Source organism: Gracilinanus agilis, chromosome 1 (genome assembly GCF_016433145.1).
Source record: "Gracilinanus agilis isolate LMUSP501 chromosome 1, AgileGrace, whole genome shotgun sequence".
Taxonomy (NCBI): Eukaryota; Metazoa; Chordata; class Mammalia; order Didelphimorphia; family Didelphidae; genus Gracilinanus; species Gracilinanus agilis.
The window spans coordinates 249,076,917-249,089,799 of NC_058130.1; the positions used below are offsets into that span (position 1 = coordinate 249,076,917).

General features: G+C 37.8%; 1 protein-coding gene across 1 annotated transcript in view; it reads left to right on the forward strand.

Annotated features, from left to right (window-relative positions):
• The window catches only part of PTPN3 (protein tyrosine phosphatase non-receptor type 3), a 256,184-nt gene that overhangs the window by 223,825 nt on the left and 19,476 nt on the right, over positions 1-12,883 (forward strand). Inside the window, exons 20-22 of the mRNA XM_044679539.1 lie at positions 1,801-1,891; positions 3,636-3,697; positions 6,665-6,811. Of these exons, the coding sequence (XP_044535474.1) occupies positions 1,801-1,891; positions 3,636-3,697; positions 6,665-6,811 (300 nt within the window). The remainder of the gene's footprint in view (positions 1-1,800; positions 1,892-3,635; positions 3,698-6,664; positions 6,812-12,883) is intronic.

Genomic DNA, 12,883 nt, shown 5'->3' on the forward strand with positions numbered 1-12,883 from the left:
AGGGAGGGAGGGAGGGAGGGAGAGAGAGAGAGAGAGAGAGAGAGAGAGAGAGAGAGAGAGAGAGAGAGAGAGAGAGAGAGAGAGAGAGAAATGATCCAACAAAGAATTTTAGGTAAATGTTACTCACTCAAACAAAGATATAAGGAAAAACAAGAAAGAGCAATTTTACAAAAGCCTAAGAATAAGAGAATCCACAAGAGGAAAAGGGTCACTATTTTCTGTGGAAAGTCAAGGAGGATTAGGATTGAGAAAAAGCTGCAGATTTGACAACAAATTCAGCCTCAGAAAAATGAGATTTGGTTGAACAGTGGTTTTGAAGGTCAGATGACAAGGGGTTGAGAAATGCAACAGAAGCAGCAACAACTCTTTCTGGGAGTTTGGTTATGAAAGGGGAAAGATATTTGACAATAGTGTGGTAAAGTGATTTTTCTTTGTTTTAAATGGGGAAACCTAAGTTACATTTTATGTAATGGGGAAGAGGGAGAGAGATTGAAGAAGGGAAAGATTTAAGGTCAAGCTTCCAGGGTAGACTAGTGGGAATGAATGACATGGGCACAAGACTTGACTGGCAAAGAGAAGGGCCACATTTCCCATAGAGATTGGAACAAAGGAGGAAAGAATGGGGATAACATAGAGGCTTTTTTGAAGTATAGAGAAAGGGAGAAAAGGGCACCTATAGTAGATGGCCTCTATTTTTGACTAAAGTAGGAGGCAAGGTCCTCTTCTGAAAAAGGAAGTGGGGAGGACAGGTGTTGTAGAAAGCTGGAAAGTCATAAGATCATAGATTTATAGCTGATCCACCCTCTTCATTTTACAGATGAGGAAACTGAGTCACATAAAGGTCAAGTGACTTGCCCAGGGTCACACAGCTAGTAAGTGTCTGAGGCAGGATTTGAGCCCAGTTCTAACTCCAAGTCACATGCTCTATTCTTTATGTCATGCTGCCTCATTTGGAACTGGTATATAGTCTCTGGAGTATCGTATAGGCTTATGATAGGCTTAATCAGGAAAGAATAACAAGATTGCCATGTAGCAGTAAGGGCCCAGATAATACAGATTTTGAGTCAATAATGGATCCAGCTGGCACAATTACATGATTTTCTCCAACAACATAGAAGTAGGATCAAAGAATATAGATGGATAATACTGAGTCACATTTTTATATGTGTATATACTCTCTAATGAATGTACAGAGATGATTTAACTAAAAATTAGCAATGAATTAATTAGTGCTAGAATTTTAAATTATGAATTCTTTATTGCCTAATGGAAAAGAAATTTTGTCCACAGACATACATTGATGAGACCGTGAAAGAATTAAAAGTGTTTATACTATTTGAAAATAGGTTTTTTTACTTATTCATTTGATTAACTGAACTGTTTTTCCTTTGTTTTTAGACCTATTTATGCTGTAACATTTCTAGTCTGAATAATTATCCCTTTTTTTCTCAATTTTCTGTTCTTTTCTCTAACATTTCTCAAATAACTGTCAGGCGGTTAAGATTTGCTATATTTTGGAATGATTATTTTCTGTCAATGACTCAAACCCATTCTTTTGAATTCTTTTAAAAAGATTTTCATATTAAGAAATTGTTGAATGGTAATGTCAGCTAGAATAGTGGAATGTTTTATTGTACTTTTTTGATGATAAGCTTTTAAAATTGAACATGTAATTGCTTTTGAACCTAAAACGTTGATCCCTTGGGTAAGGAATCTTACCATAAAGTACCTGAATTTTGCATAAATTTTGGCAGACATTTGTTGAATAATCTTGTGATTTCTCACTTTTGTATCACATAGCAACTTTACAGAAAGAAGCCAGGTTTGGCCATCACATATGCAAAACTGTCTCAAAATTTAGACAAAAATCGCTACAAAGATGTACTGCCTTGTAAGTATCAAGTGTAAATGTCTTACCACCTCAGCCCCCCTCCTTTTACTCTCCTCTCCCATACTGTCTCCACCCTTGTTGGCTACTCACTTAATCCTTCTTAGCTTTAATTTTCTCCTATGTCAAAATTGTCTAAACTGTATTAAAACTGATAGATGACCATATGAGTTAGCCACTATCGGTATGTGTAGGGGAGAATCAAATACACAGGTGAAATCATGTATGTCTTTAAAGCACTAAAGAAATATTGGCCATTATTCCTAGGTGTGAAAGACAGAAATTGATTTTTCTGGATAAATGCATGTTTAAAATGTGAATTTTGTGAGGGTGGTGTAGTTGCACAGTGTCAGACAACTAGAAACAGGGCCATTTGCATGTTGACTTAGGAAAACACATGTTAACCGTATCTATGTTGTATTGTATTATTTATTTTATTAATTGTTTCCTGATTATTTCTTAATCTGGTTCAGTTGACACCTGGGAGTAGCCCCTAGACAACTATGGTTGACAACTTTGGTGTAGTGGTTAAGGCACTGGATTTGGAATTGGGGAGCTCTGAATTCAAATCCTGCTTCAGCTTCAAAGCTTTTTAACTTTGTTGTTGTTGTTAATGAGTCATTTTGGTTGTGTTTGACTCTTTGTGACCCCCATTTGGGATTTTCTTGGCAGAGATACTGAAGTAGTTTGCTATTTCCTTCTCCAGCTCATTTTACAGATGAGGAAACTGAAGCAAACAGTTACGTGACTTGCCCAGGGTCACACAGCTAATAAAGTGTCTGAGGCCAGATTTGAACCCAGAAGATGAGTCTTCCTAATTCAAAGTCCAGCACTCTATTTACTGGGACACCTAGTTGCCCTGGAGTCAAATCCAGCCTCAGGCACTTACTAGCTATATAACCCTGGGCAAGTCACTTAACTGTTTTCCTAATCCACTGGAGAAGGAAATGGTTAACCATTCCAGTATCCTTATCAAGAAAATACCAGATGGGTTCACAAATGAATGAACAACAACTGCAATGACCTTGAGGGATGCTAGGTGTCTCCATGGATAGAGAACCCTGCCTGGATTTGGGAGGTCCTGGGTTCAAAGCTGGCCTCAGACACTTCCTAGCTGTGTGACTCTGGGCAAGTCATTTAACCCTCATTGCCTCAACCCTTATGTTCTTCTGTCTTGGAACCGATGCTCGATATCTAAGACAGAAGGTAAGACTTTTTTTTTAATGGCCTTGAACAAGTTGGTTACTTTATCTCCCAGGGCCTCCATTCCCTCATCTATAAAATGAAGGAACTGACTAGTTTGAATTCTTTGGCTCCTGACAACTCTAAATCCTTTGATCATACCCAACCCAAATTAGGTATTTATTCCTTTCTGTTAGATGCCTAGAGTCATCATCCAAGTGCCAGGTACCAAAGGAATCAGCCTTGAAAAAGCTAGAAGCAAGAAGGCTTGGTTATTAGGCTTCCTCAACAAATAATTTGCTAAGTGACTTAGGCAAGTTCCTTCAGCTCTCAGGGCCTTAGATAATTATCTCCTTTTTAAAACATGATTTCTGGTGTTCTCTCAGCTATTGTGGGTGTATCTGCAAATACCACAGTCTTTGTACTGTTTGTTTCTGTCTTTATACTGTGAGAAAAGTCTTTATGCTTCTAAAAATCCCTTGGAGCAAAAAAAAAAAAAAAAAGATAAAGATGGTTACCAATTGAACTTTTTTCTAATAAAATAAAATTTTTCTCTTCTTTCTAGATGATTGCACTCGGATATTACTGCAAGGAAATGAAGATTATATTAATGCAAGTTATGTGAACGTAAGTCAAAAATCTATATATTTTTAAAAGAATGCATAAAATAGCATTTCTCTGAAATATTTACTTTTAGTATCCGTTGTAGTTAGTTATATATTCCATCTAAAAATAATGGGGGAAAAACATACCTTGTTTAATACATGAAAACCTGAGTTCCCATCCTGGCCCTTTCACATCACTTTGATAAAGTCATGCCCCCTCTCAACCTTTTTTTATTTCCCCATCTAAAAAATAAGAGTTGAATTAGGTGTGTTCTAAGGAGCTTCTAACATTCTATGAAGCATGTAACCCTCTCTTAAAGAAAACTTAAGGACCAGCTAGGTAGCTCAGTGGATAGAGTCAGACCTGACAATAGGAAGTCCTGGGTTCCAGTATGGCCTTAGATACTTCTAGAGACCCTGGAGAGGGAGTCTAGCCAGGAAGGTTGGGGAAGAAGGACAGAGTATGAGAGTAACTGGCAACTGAATCATTATAAGGGCATGTCCACAAGCACATCTCCACCAGGGTCTCTTAGAGTCTTCTAGTACAGATTGGGTTGGAGATTATAAGGTTATGTACCAGGGAAGAGAGGGGAGACCAGAGGGGCATCTGCAATTCTGTCCATCCACAGATGTGTAAACTTCCAGCTAGAACTGGGTGAGGCTGGACCTGGGGCTTCACCCAAGGGTAAGCCTGCTCCATCTGAGTTCCCTAGATCCTGTCTTAGCATTTGGAGCCTGCAAAGCTTCCACTGAGAAGCCAGTGATCAGACTGAGAGCTAGATGAGACCGTTTAGGGCAGTGATTGGCAAACTTTTTAAAGAGGGGGCCAAAGGAAAGGAAATGCTCATCTGTCAGTCTGCTTCTAAGGCAACTCTTTCCAGGTTTTGTATTGTATCCTACTCATTGTACTCGTCAGATTAGGAATAATGTCCCTCGGCTGGATAGAACATTTCAGGGGGCTGCATCTGGCCCTCAGGCCATAGTTTGCCTATCACTGATTTAGAGTACTGAAAGTGGGCAACTTGCTGGCATTTAACCACCTCTGAGATTTTTAAAGAACACAATAGATAATACTCAGAAAAGAAGCATACCTACAGAGCCCTGGATCATACAATAATACACATAGCTATTCTTAAGACAAAGTTCAAATTTTGGGGCAAAAGGCTTAAAAAATGAATTAAAAAGACATTGACATTAAGTATACGCATACATATGAATGTATACACATACGTATGAATGTATACACACAAACAGGTATATATGTTTTGAGGGATACTCAAGACCCAAACCCAGAAAAAGAGAATGACCACAACATCTACAAATAAAACCTTAAATGAGGGGCAGCTGGGTGGCTCAGTGGATTGAGAGCCAGGCCTAGAGACAGCAGGTCTTGGGTTCAAATCTTGTCTCAGACACTTCCTAGCTGTGTGATGCTGAGCAAGTCACTTAACCCCCATTGCCTAGCCCTTACTACTCTTCTGCTGTGGAAACAATATACAGTATTGAATCTAAGATGGAAGGTAAGAGTTTTTCAATTAAATTTTTTTAATAAGAATAAAACCTTAAATGAAAGCACAGTTTGCCCATAAGTTCAAGTAGAGATGTTTAAAGAAATGAAGCAAGAATTAAAAATTACATTACAAATGAAATAAAGTGTTAGAGGAAAGAATTAGAAAAGAAATGAGAAGTCAAGTGGAAAAAGTTCTGCTTTTTTTAAATTAAAAAGTGTTGGGGGCAGCTGGGTGGCTCAGTGGATTGAGAATCAGGCCCAGAGATGAAAGGTCTGAAGCCTGTCTGGCCTCAGATGCGTCCTGACTGTGTGACCCTGGGCAAGTCACTTAACCCCCATTGCCTAGCCCTTATCATTCTTCTCCCTAGGAACCTATACACAGTATTGATTCTAAGACAGAAAGTAAAGGTTTTAAAAATAATAATAATTAACAAGCACTTAGTTTTCTTTCCTACCTCTCCCCACCCCATTGGTGAAAAAAAATAATAAAACCTTTATAAGAAATATGCATAATCAAGAAAAACACATTTCCACATTGACCATATAAAACTATTCTTATTCTGTAGCTTGAATCCATCACTTCTTGAACCCAGGTTTTTTTTAATTCAGGGCTCTTCCCACTGCAGCATGCTTAAATTACACCCAAGAAGCAAATTAAACTAACTTCTAGTATAGTGACAGCAAACCTATGGCACACAGCCACCTTCCTTCCCCCCACCCCTGTTTGTTACTAAAAAGAGTAGAACTGCTCCCCACCCCACCCCTCCACCAAGCCTGACGACATCTTTTCACATCCCTGCCTCTCTGCCCAGCAGCCAATGGGAGCACATAGAGGTTAAGGTGGGCGGCTCACAGGAGGCAGAGCTGGAGGAGAGTAGAGTGCTCAGGCCACTCCCCTCCCCCTCTCTACACTCTCTGAGGACATTCCTCACTTCACCTTCCCCTCTGCCTAGCAACCCAATGGGAGTACTTCCTCCATCCCCTCTGGGACAGGGCACACCCAGCAGTTGAATGGGGAAGGGGGTTGGAGGGCCTGACACTCCATCTCTAAAAGGTTCACCATTATTGTTTTGATACTTTGCCTGTGTGCAGGGTAGGTAAGCAGCATGGTGGATAGTAGTGGTGTTACACCTTACCTTCTGTCTTAAAATCAATGCTGTGTTTTGGTTCCAAGGCAGAAGATCTGTAAGGGCTAGGCAATGGGGGTAAATGACTTGCCCAGGGTCATACAGCTAGGAAATCCAGGTTTGAACACAGGACTTCTCATCTCCAGGCCTGCCTCTTCATCCACTGACCTACATAATTCCCCAAGTTTTTTTTAATGATTCATTTTTCTGAAAATTAACATTGATTTTTACCATCATCACCTTACAAAGAAATCATATTGCCCATTGTGTCAACTGAATGAAAGTGTTTGAAATCCAATTTCATATCTATTTTATAGATAGAACAAATTTTAATGAATGTCTCTCTCACTAGATGGAAATTCCTTCCACTAAAATTATGAACCGCTATATTGCCACACAAGGCCCCCTTCCGCATACCTGTGTGCACTTTTGGCAAGCAGTCTGGGATCATAAGTTATCACTTATAATCATGTTGACAACACTCACAGAACGAGGACGGGTAAGTATTTTTATTTCTGTATCTGAATGAACCTCTAGCTCACACATTCAGTTCTACTTTTTTTTCTTCCAGAGTGTTTGGGGTCACATAGACACTACTGTATTTTAAGGTTTTATCTGAGTTTTGTTGAATAGTATAGCATGTAGGAAAATATTGAATTTAGGTTCAAATCCCAGTTCTTCCGCTTACTGTATTAGGCAAGTCATTTGACTTCATTGAGTCCCAATTTTTTTCATGTGTAAAATGAAGGGATTGGAACAGAAGGTGTCTGGTCACTTCTAGTTTTAAATCGTAGGAATTACCCCTATTTTTTAAATACCCCTAATTTTAACTCTCAGGAAGTACTCCTATTTTTATGCTTCAGTGGGTAGCTTCATGTCCAGATTACTATTAAATTCTTTTGTTCTCTTTCTACTCTATAAAGACCTAGACATCCAGAATGACTGATGTTTTACAAATATGATTCATTATTCCTTCTCATAAGTCTTGCCACTACTAGCAAAAGCAGCTTCTATTATGGTTTTAGATTTATATTTGTTTAAAAATTTAACCTCTTAGGGGTAACTAAGTAGTACAATGAATAGAGTGCCAAGCCTAGAGTTAGGAGAACCTGGGTTTAAATTTGACCTCACAATTCCTACCTTTATGATCCTGGGTAAGTCACTTAATTCCGATTGCCCAGCCCTTGCTGCTCTTCTATCTTAAAATTGATTCTAGGACAGAAAGTAAGGGTTTAAATAAAATTTTTAAAAAGAAAAGAAATTAGCCTCTTTTTTTCCTCATTTCCCCAACCTAGTAGATAAGGGGTTTTATTTCTTATCAGATGGGTAAAATATTCCCCCTACTATGATAAGAATTTAGAATAATCATATCCATAGGTAGGGTGCCTGTTTACATTTTGCTTACTTTTAATTTAAGCTCCAAAACATTCATATCAAGAGTAGTTAAATAATATTGGTGGTGGTAAAGAAACTAAATTATTTTAGTATATATATGTATAAAATATTTATTATATTTATATAATTACATATTTTATATATATTATCACATAATATATAATAATTTATATTCTGGTATATTCAGCATATCATTTCAAAGATAAGATGGTAAAAGTTCATTGCAAAAGAAGTGTCTAAAATATAACAGCTATTTTTCTGTAATTAAATTGCCTCTTAAAGTTTCATTAAATGCTGAGAATTTGAACCAATCTAAGTATCAAGAACCTTTGGCAGAGAGATGCATTGTGGGAAGATGGCAGAGTACAGCATGAAGCTTTCTCACCCTCCTAATACCTTTTACAAATAACCAGGAGGGAAGGGGCTGAGATAAGGGAGGGGTGTTTAGAGTTGAACTCATATCAAGAAGTAGGAGGGCATGATTGTGGGGAGACGGCAGGCATTTTGGGGAAAGTGGATAGAATAAGAATTAAAAGGTAAGGGGGGGACTTCCTGGTTAAGATGGCGGCTGAGTAAAAAGCAGCTGCTTAACCACTCCTAACCGAAACATATTGGACTCCTCAAGAAGACATAAAAACAAATCCAGAGGAATTAAGGGACTCCACAACAGGGCACAGCATTGAAGGTCACGGAATTGGGGCATTTCCATGCTATAAGGGGGTGAAATAGCTCTCACTAAAATGCGGGTGGAGCAACCCCCTCCCCTACCCCACACCACCTACAGTGCCAAAGCCAGCGCACAAGAGCTAGGGCAAGCTTGGGGCACCCATTAAGTCCTCGGCAGCTACCTGGGGTCACCAGGGCCTGTTCCTGAGAGCAGCAATATGTAAGACCCCAAAAGGCTAAAGAACGCACGCGGACTTTGAATGCAGACCCTGAGTGCAGATTCTTGAGTCCACAGATCCTGAGCGCAGGAGCAGACTTGGATCCTGAGCACAGGAGTGGACCTTGAGTGAGGAACCAGTGCAGAGGGGTGCACGACTGTGGAAACAGCTCCCTGAAACTATTAAAGGAGCCTCAGACAGAGGAACAAACAAAGGGGCCACCAGGAGGCTTGACCCTGAGAACAACGAGTTCTGAGACTTCAAGAGCATAGAGAGCGCAAACAGACTCTGGGTGTGAGGAAAAACCTGAGAGGGCTCAGGGCTAACAATGGCAAGCCATTCTCAAGAACCCCAAAAGAGAAAGATCATCAAGAAGAAATCTGTCTACACAGAGAAAGTCCAGACAGCAGAGCAAACAGCAGAGGAGAACAAACAAGTAATCACATCCAAACCTTCCCAAAATAATGAAAACTGGTCACAAGCTATTGAAGAGTTCAAATCTGAGATGATAGAAAGATGGAAGAGATCTGGCAAGAAAATAACAGTTTAAAAGGCAGAATTTCACAATTGGAAAGTGAGGCAAGTCAACTGAAGACCAGAAATGACTAGATTGAAAAGGAAAACCAAAATATTATAACCGAAAACCAGTCCCTAAAGGCTAGAATTGAGCAATTAGAAGCTAATGATCTCTCAAGACAGCAAGAACAAATAAAACAAAGTCAAAAGACTGATAAAATAGAAGGAAACATGTAATATCTCAATGAGAAATTGACAGATCAAGAAAACAGGGCTAGAAGAGACAATTTGAGAATCATTGGTCTTCCTGAAAAAACAGAAATTAATAGAAATTTGGACTCCATACTAAAGGAAATTATTCAGCAAAATTGCCCTGAAGTTGTACAAGAGGGCAATATAGACATTGAAAGGATCCATAGATCACCCTCTACACTAGACCCAGAAAAGACAACCCTCATGAATATAATAGCCAAATTCAAGAACTTCCAAGTAAAAGAAAAAAAAAACTTACAAGAAGCCAGAAACAGACAATTCAAATATCAAGGAGCACCAATCAGGATCACACAGGATCTGGCAGCTCCACACTAAAAGACCACAAGACTTGGAATATGATATTCAGAAAGGCAAGAGAGCTGGGCCTTCAACCACAGATCAACTACCCATCAAAACTGACTATATACTTCCAGGGGAAAGTATGGGCATTCAACAAAATTGAAGATTTCCAAGTATTTGCACAGAAAAGACCAGGACTAAATGGAAAGTTTGATATCCAACCACAAAAATCAAGAGAAACATGAAAAGGTAAATAAGAAACAGAGGGGAAAGAAAGAAAACTCATAATTTTTAAATTTGCCTCTTTAAGGGCTTCAATAAGATCTAATTATCTGTATTCCTATGTGGAGAAATGCTATGTATAATTCTCTGTAGTGAACTCTATTCACTATTATCGTATTCACTATTATAGTAATCAGAAGAATAATTCATAGGGAGAGGTTGAAATACTAAATGGTCTAAGATGAAATGGGGAGGTGAGAAAGAGGGGAGGTGAATAGTAGGGGACACCAAGAGAAACTTGAGTGAATACGAAAAATAGGATATTCTATTACACACAAAGTGGGCATGGGAAGGGGAGGGGACAAATACTATTATAAGAAGGAGAGGAAGAGAGCATTAAGAGGTAATATTTAAACCTTACTCTCAGTAGAATCAACCCTGAGAGGGAAGAGTAGGTATATTATCCATTGGGATATAAAACTCTTATCTAACCCTACTGAGAAAGTCAGAAGGGATAAACCAAGGGGAGCAGGGGAGTGGGGAGGTCAAAAAAAAAGGAGGGGAGAAGAAGGGGGAGGGAATTCATTAGGTCTTTAAAAATAAAAAGAGGGGAATAATAAGGGAGGGGGTAGAAAGGGAAGTTAATCAAGGGAGGGGATAAGGGATACCAGTTTAAAGCAAACCTCTGGTTTAAAAGGAAATAGTGTAAGAAAAAGGGGTAGGACTAGTGGAGGATACAAAAATGTCAGCAAATGCACAACTGATAATTATAACTCTGAAGGTGAATGGGATGAACTCGCTCATAAAACGGAAGCAAATAGCAGAATGGATTAGAAACCAAAATCCTACCATATGTTGTCTACAAGAAACACATATGAGGTGGGTAGACATACACAAGTTTAAGGTTAAGGGCTTGAGCAAAATCTTTTGGGCGTCAAATGAGAAAAAGAAGGCAGGAGTGGCTATTATGATTTCTGACAAAGCCAAAGTAAAAATAGATATGATTAAAAAAGACAGGGAAGGTCATTACATCCTGATTAAAGGCAGTATAAACAATGAGGAAATAACACTGCTCAATATATATGCACCAAGTGGCATAGCATCCAAATTCATAAAGGAGAAACTGGCAGAGCTCAAGAAGGAAATAGATAATAAAACCATAATAGTGGGAGATCTAAATATTCCTCTTTCAGATCTAGATAAATCAAACCAAAAAATAAATAAGAAAGAGGTTAAGAGAGGTGAAAGAAGTCCTAGAAAAATTAGATTTAATTGATATGTGGAGAAAAATAAATAGGGACAAAAAGAAATACACCTTCTTTTCAGCTGTACATGGTACATTCACAAAGAGTGACCATGTAATAGGGTATAGAAACATTGCAAACAAATGCAAAAGAGCAGAAATAATAAATGTAACTTTCTCAGATCATAATGCAATAAAAATAATAATTAGTAAGGGCACCTGGACAGGCAAATCAAAAACTAATTGGAAATTAAATAATATGATTCTCCAAAACCAATTAGTCAAAGAAGAAATCATAGAAATAATCAACAATTTCATTGAAGAGAATGACAATGATGAGACATCCTACCAAACTCTGTGGGATGCAGCCAAGGCAGTACTCAGGGGGAAATTTATATCCTTGAGTGCATATATTAACAAATTAGGGAGGGTAGAGATTAATGAATTGGGCATGCAACTCAAAAAACTAGAAAGCGAGCAAATTAAAAATGCCCAGATGAAAACTAAATTAGAAATACTAAAAATTAAGGGAGAAATTAATAAAATCAAAAGTAAAAGAACTATTGAATTAATAAATAAGACTAGAAATGGGTATTTTGAAAAAAAACAGATAAAATAGACAAAGTACTGGTCAATCTAATAAAAAAAAGGAAAGAAGAAAACCAAATTGACAGTATCAAAGATGAAAAGGGAGACCTCACCTCTAATGAAGGGGAAATTAAGGCAATCATTAGAAACTATTTCGCCCAATTAAATGGCAATAAATATAGCAATCCAAGAGATATGGATGAATATTTACAAAAATATAAATTGCCTAGATTAACAGCAGAAGAAATAGAATACCTAAATAATCCCATATCAGAAAAAGAAATTAAACAAGCCATCAAAGAACTCCCTAAGAAAAAATCGCCAGGGCCTGATGGATTCACAAGTGAATTCTATCAGACATTCAAAGAGCAACTAATCCCAATACTATACAAATTATTTGATATGATAAGCAAAGAAGGAGTTCTACCAAATTCCTTTTATGACACAAATATGGTACTGATTCCAAAGCCAGGGAGATCAAAAACAGAGAAAGAAAACTATAGACCAATCTCCCTAATGAACATAGATGCAAAAATCTTAAATAAAATACTAGCAAAGAGACTCCAGCAAGTAATTAAGATCATCCACCATGATCAGGTGGGATTTATACCAGAAATGAAAGGATGGTTCAACATTAGGAAAACCATCCACATAATTGACCATATCAACAGTCTTAACAAAAATCACATGATTATCTCAATAGATGCTAAAGAAGCCTTTGACAAAATACAGCATCCATTCCTATTGAAAACACTGAAAAGTATAGGAATAGAAGGATCTTTCCTAAAAATAATAAACAGTATATACCTAAAATCATCAACAAGCATCATATGCAATGGGAATAAATTAGAAGCCTTCCCAATAAGATCAGGAGTGAAACAAGGATGCCATTATCACCTCTATTATTCAACATAGTACTAGAAACACTAGCAGTAGCAATTAGAGAAGAAAAAGAAATTGAAGGTATCAAAATAGGCAATGAGGAGACTAAACTATCACTCTTTGCAGATGATATGATGGTCTACTTAAAAAATCCTAGAGAATCAACTAAAAAGCTTGTAGAAATAATCAACAACTTTAGCGAAGTTGAAGGATACAAAATAAATGGACATAAATCATCAGCATTTCTATATATTTCCAACACATTAGAGCAGCAAGAGGTAGAAAGAGA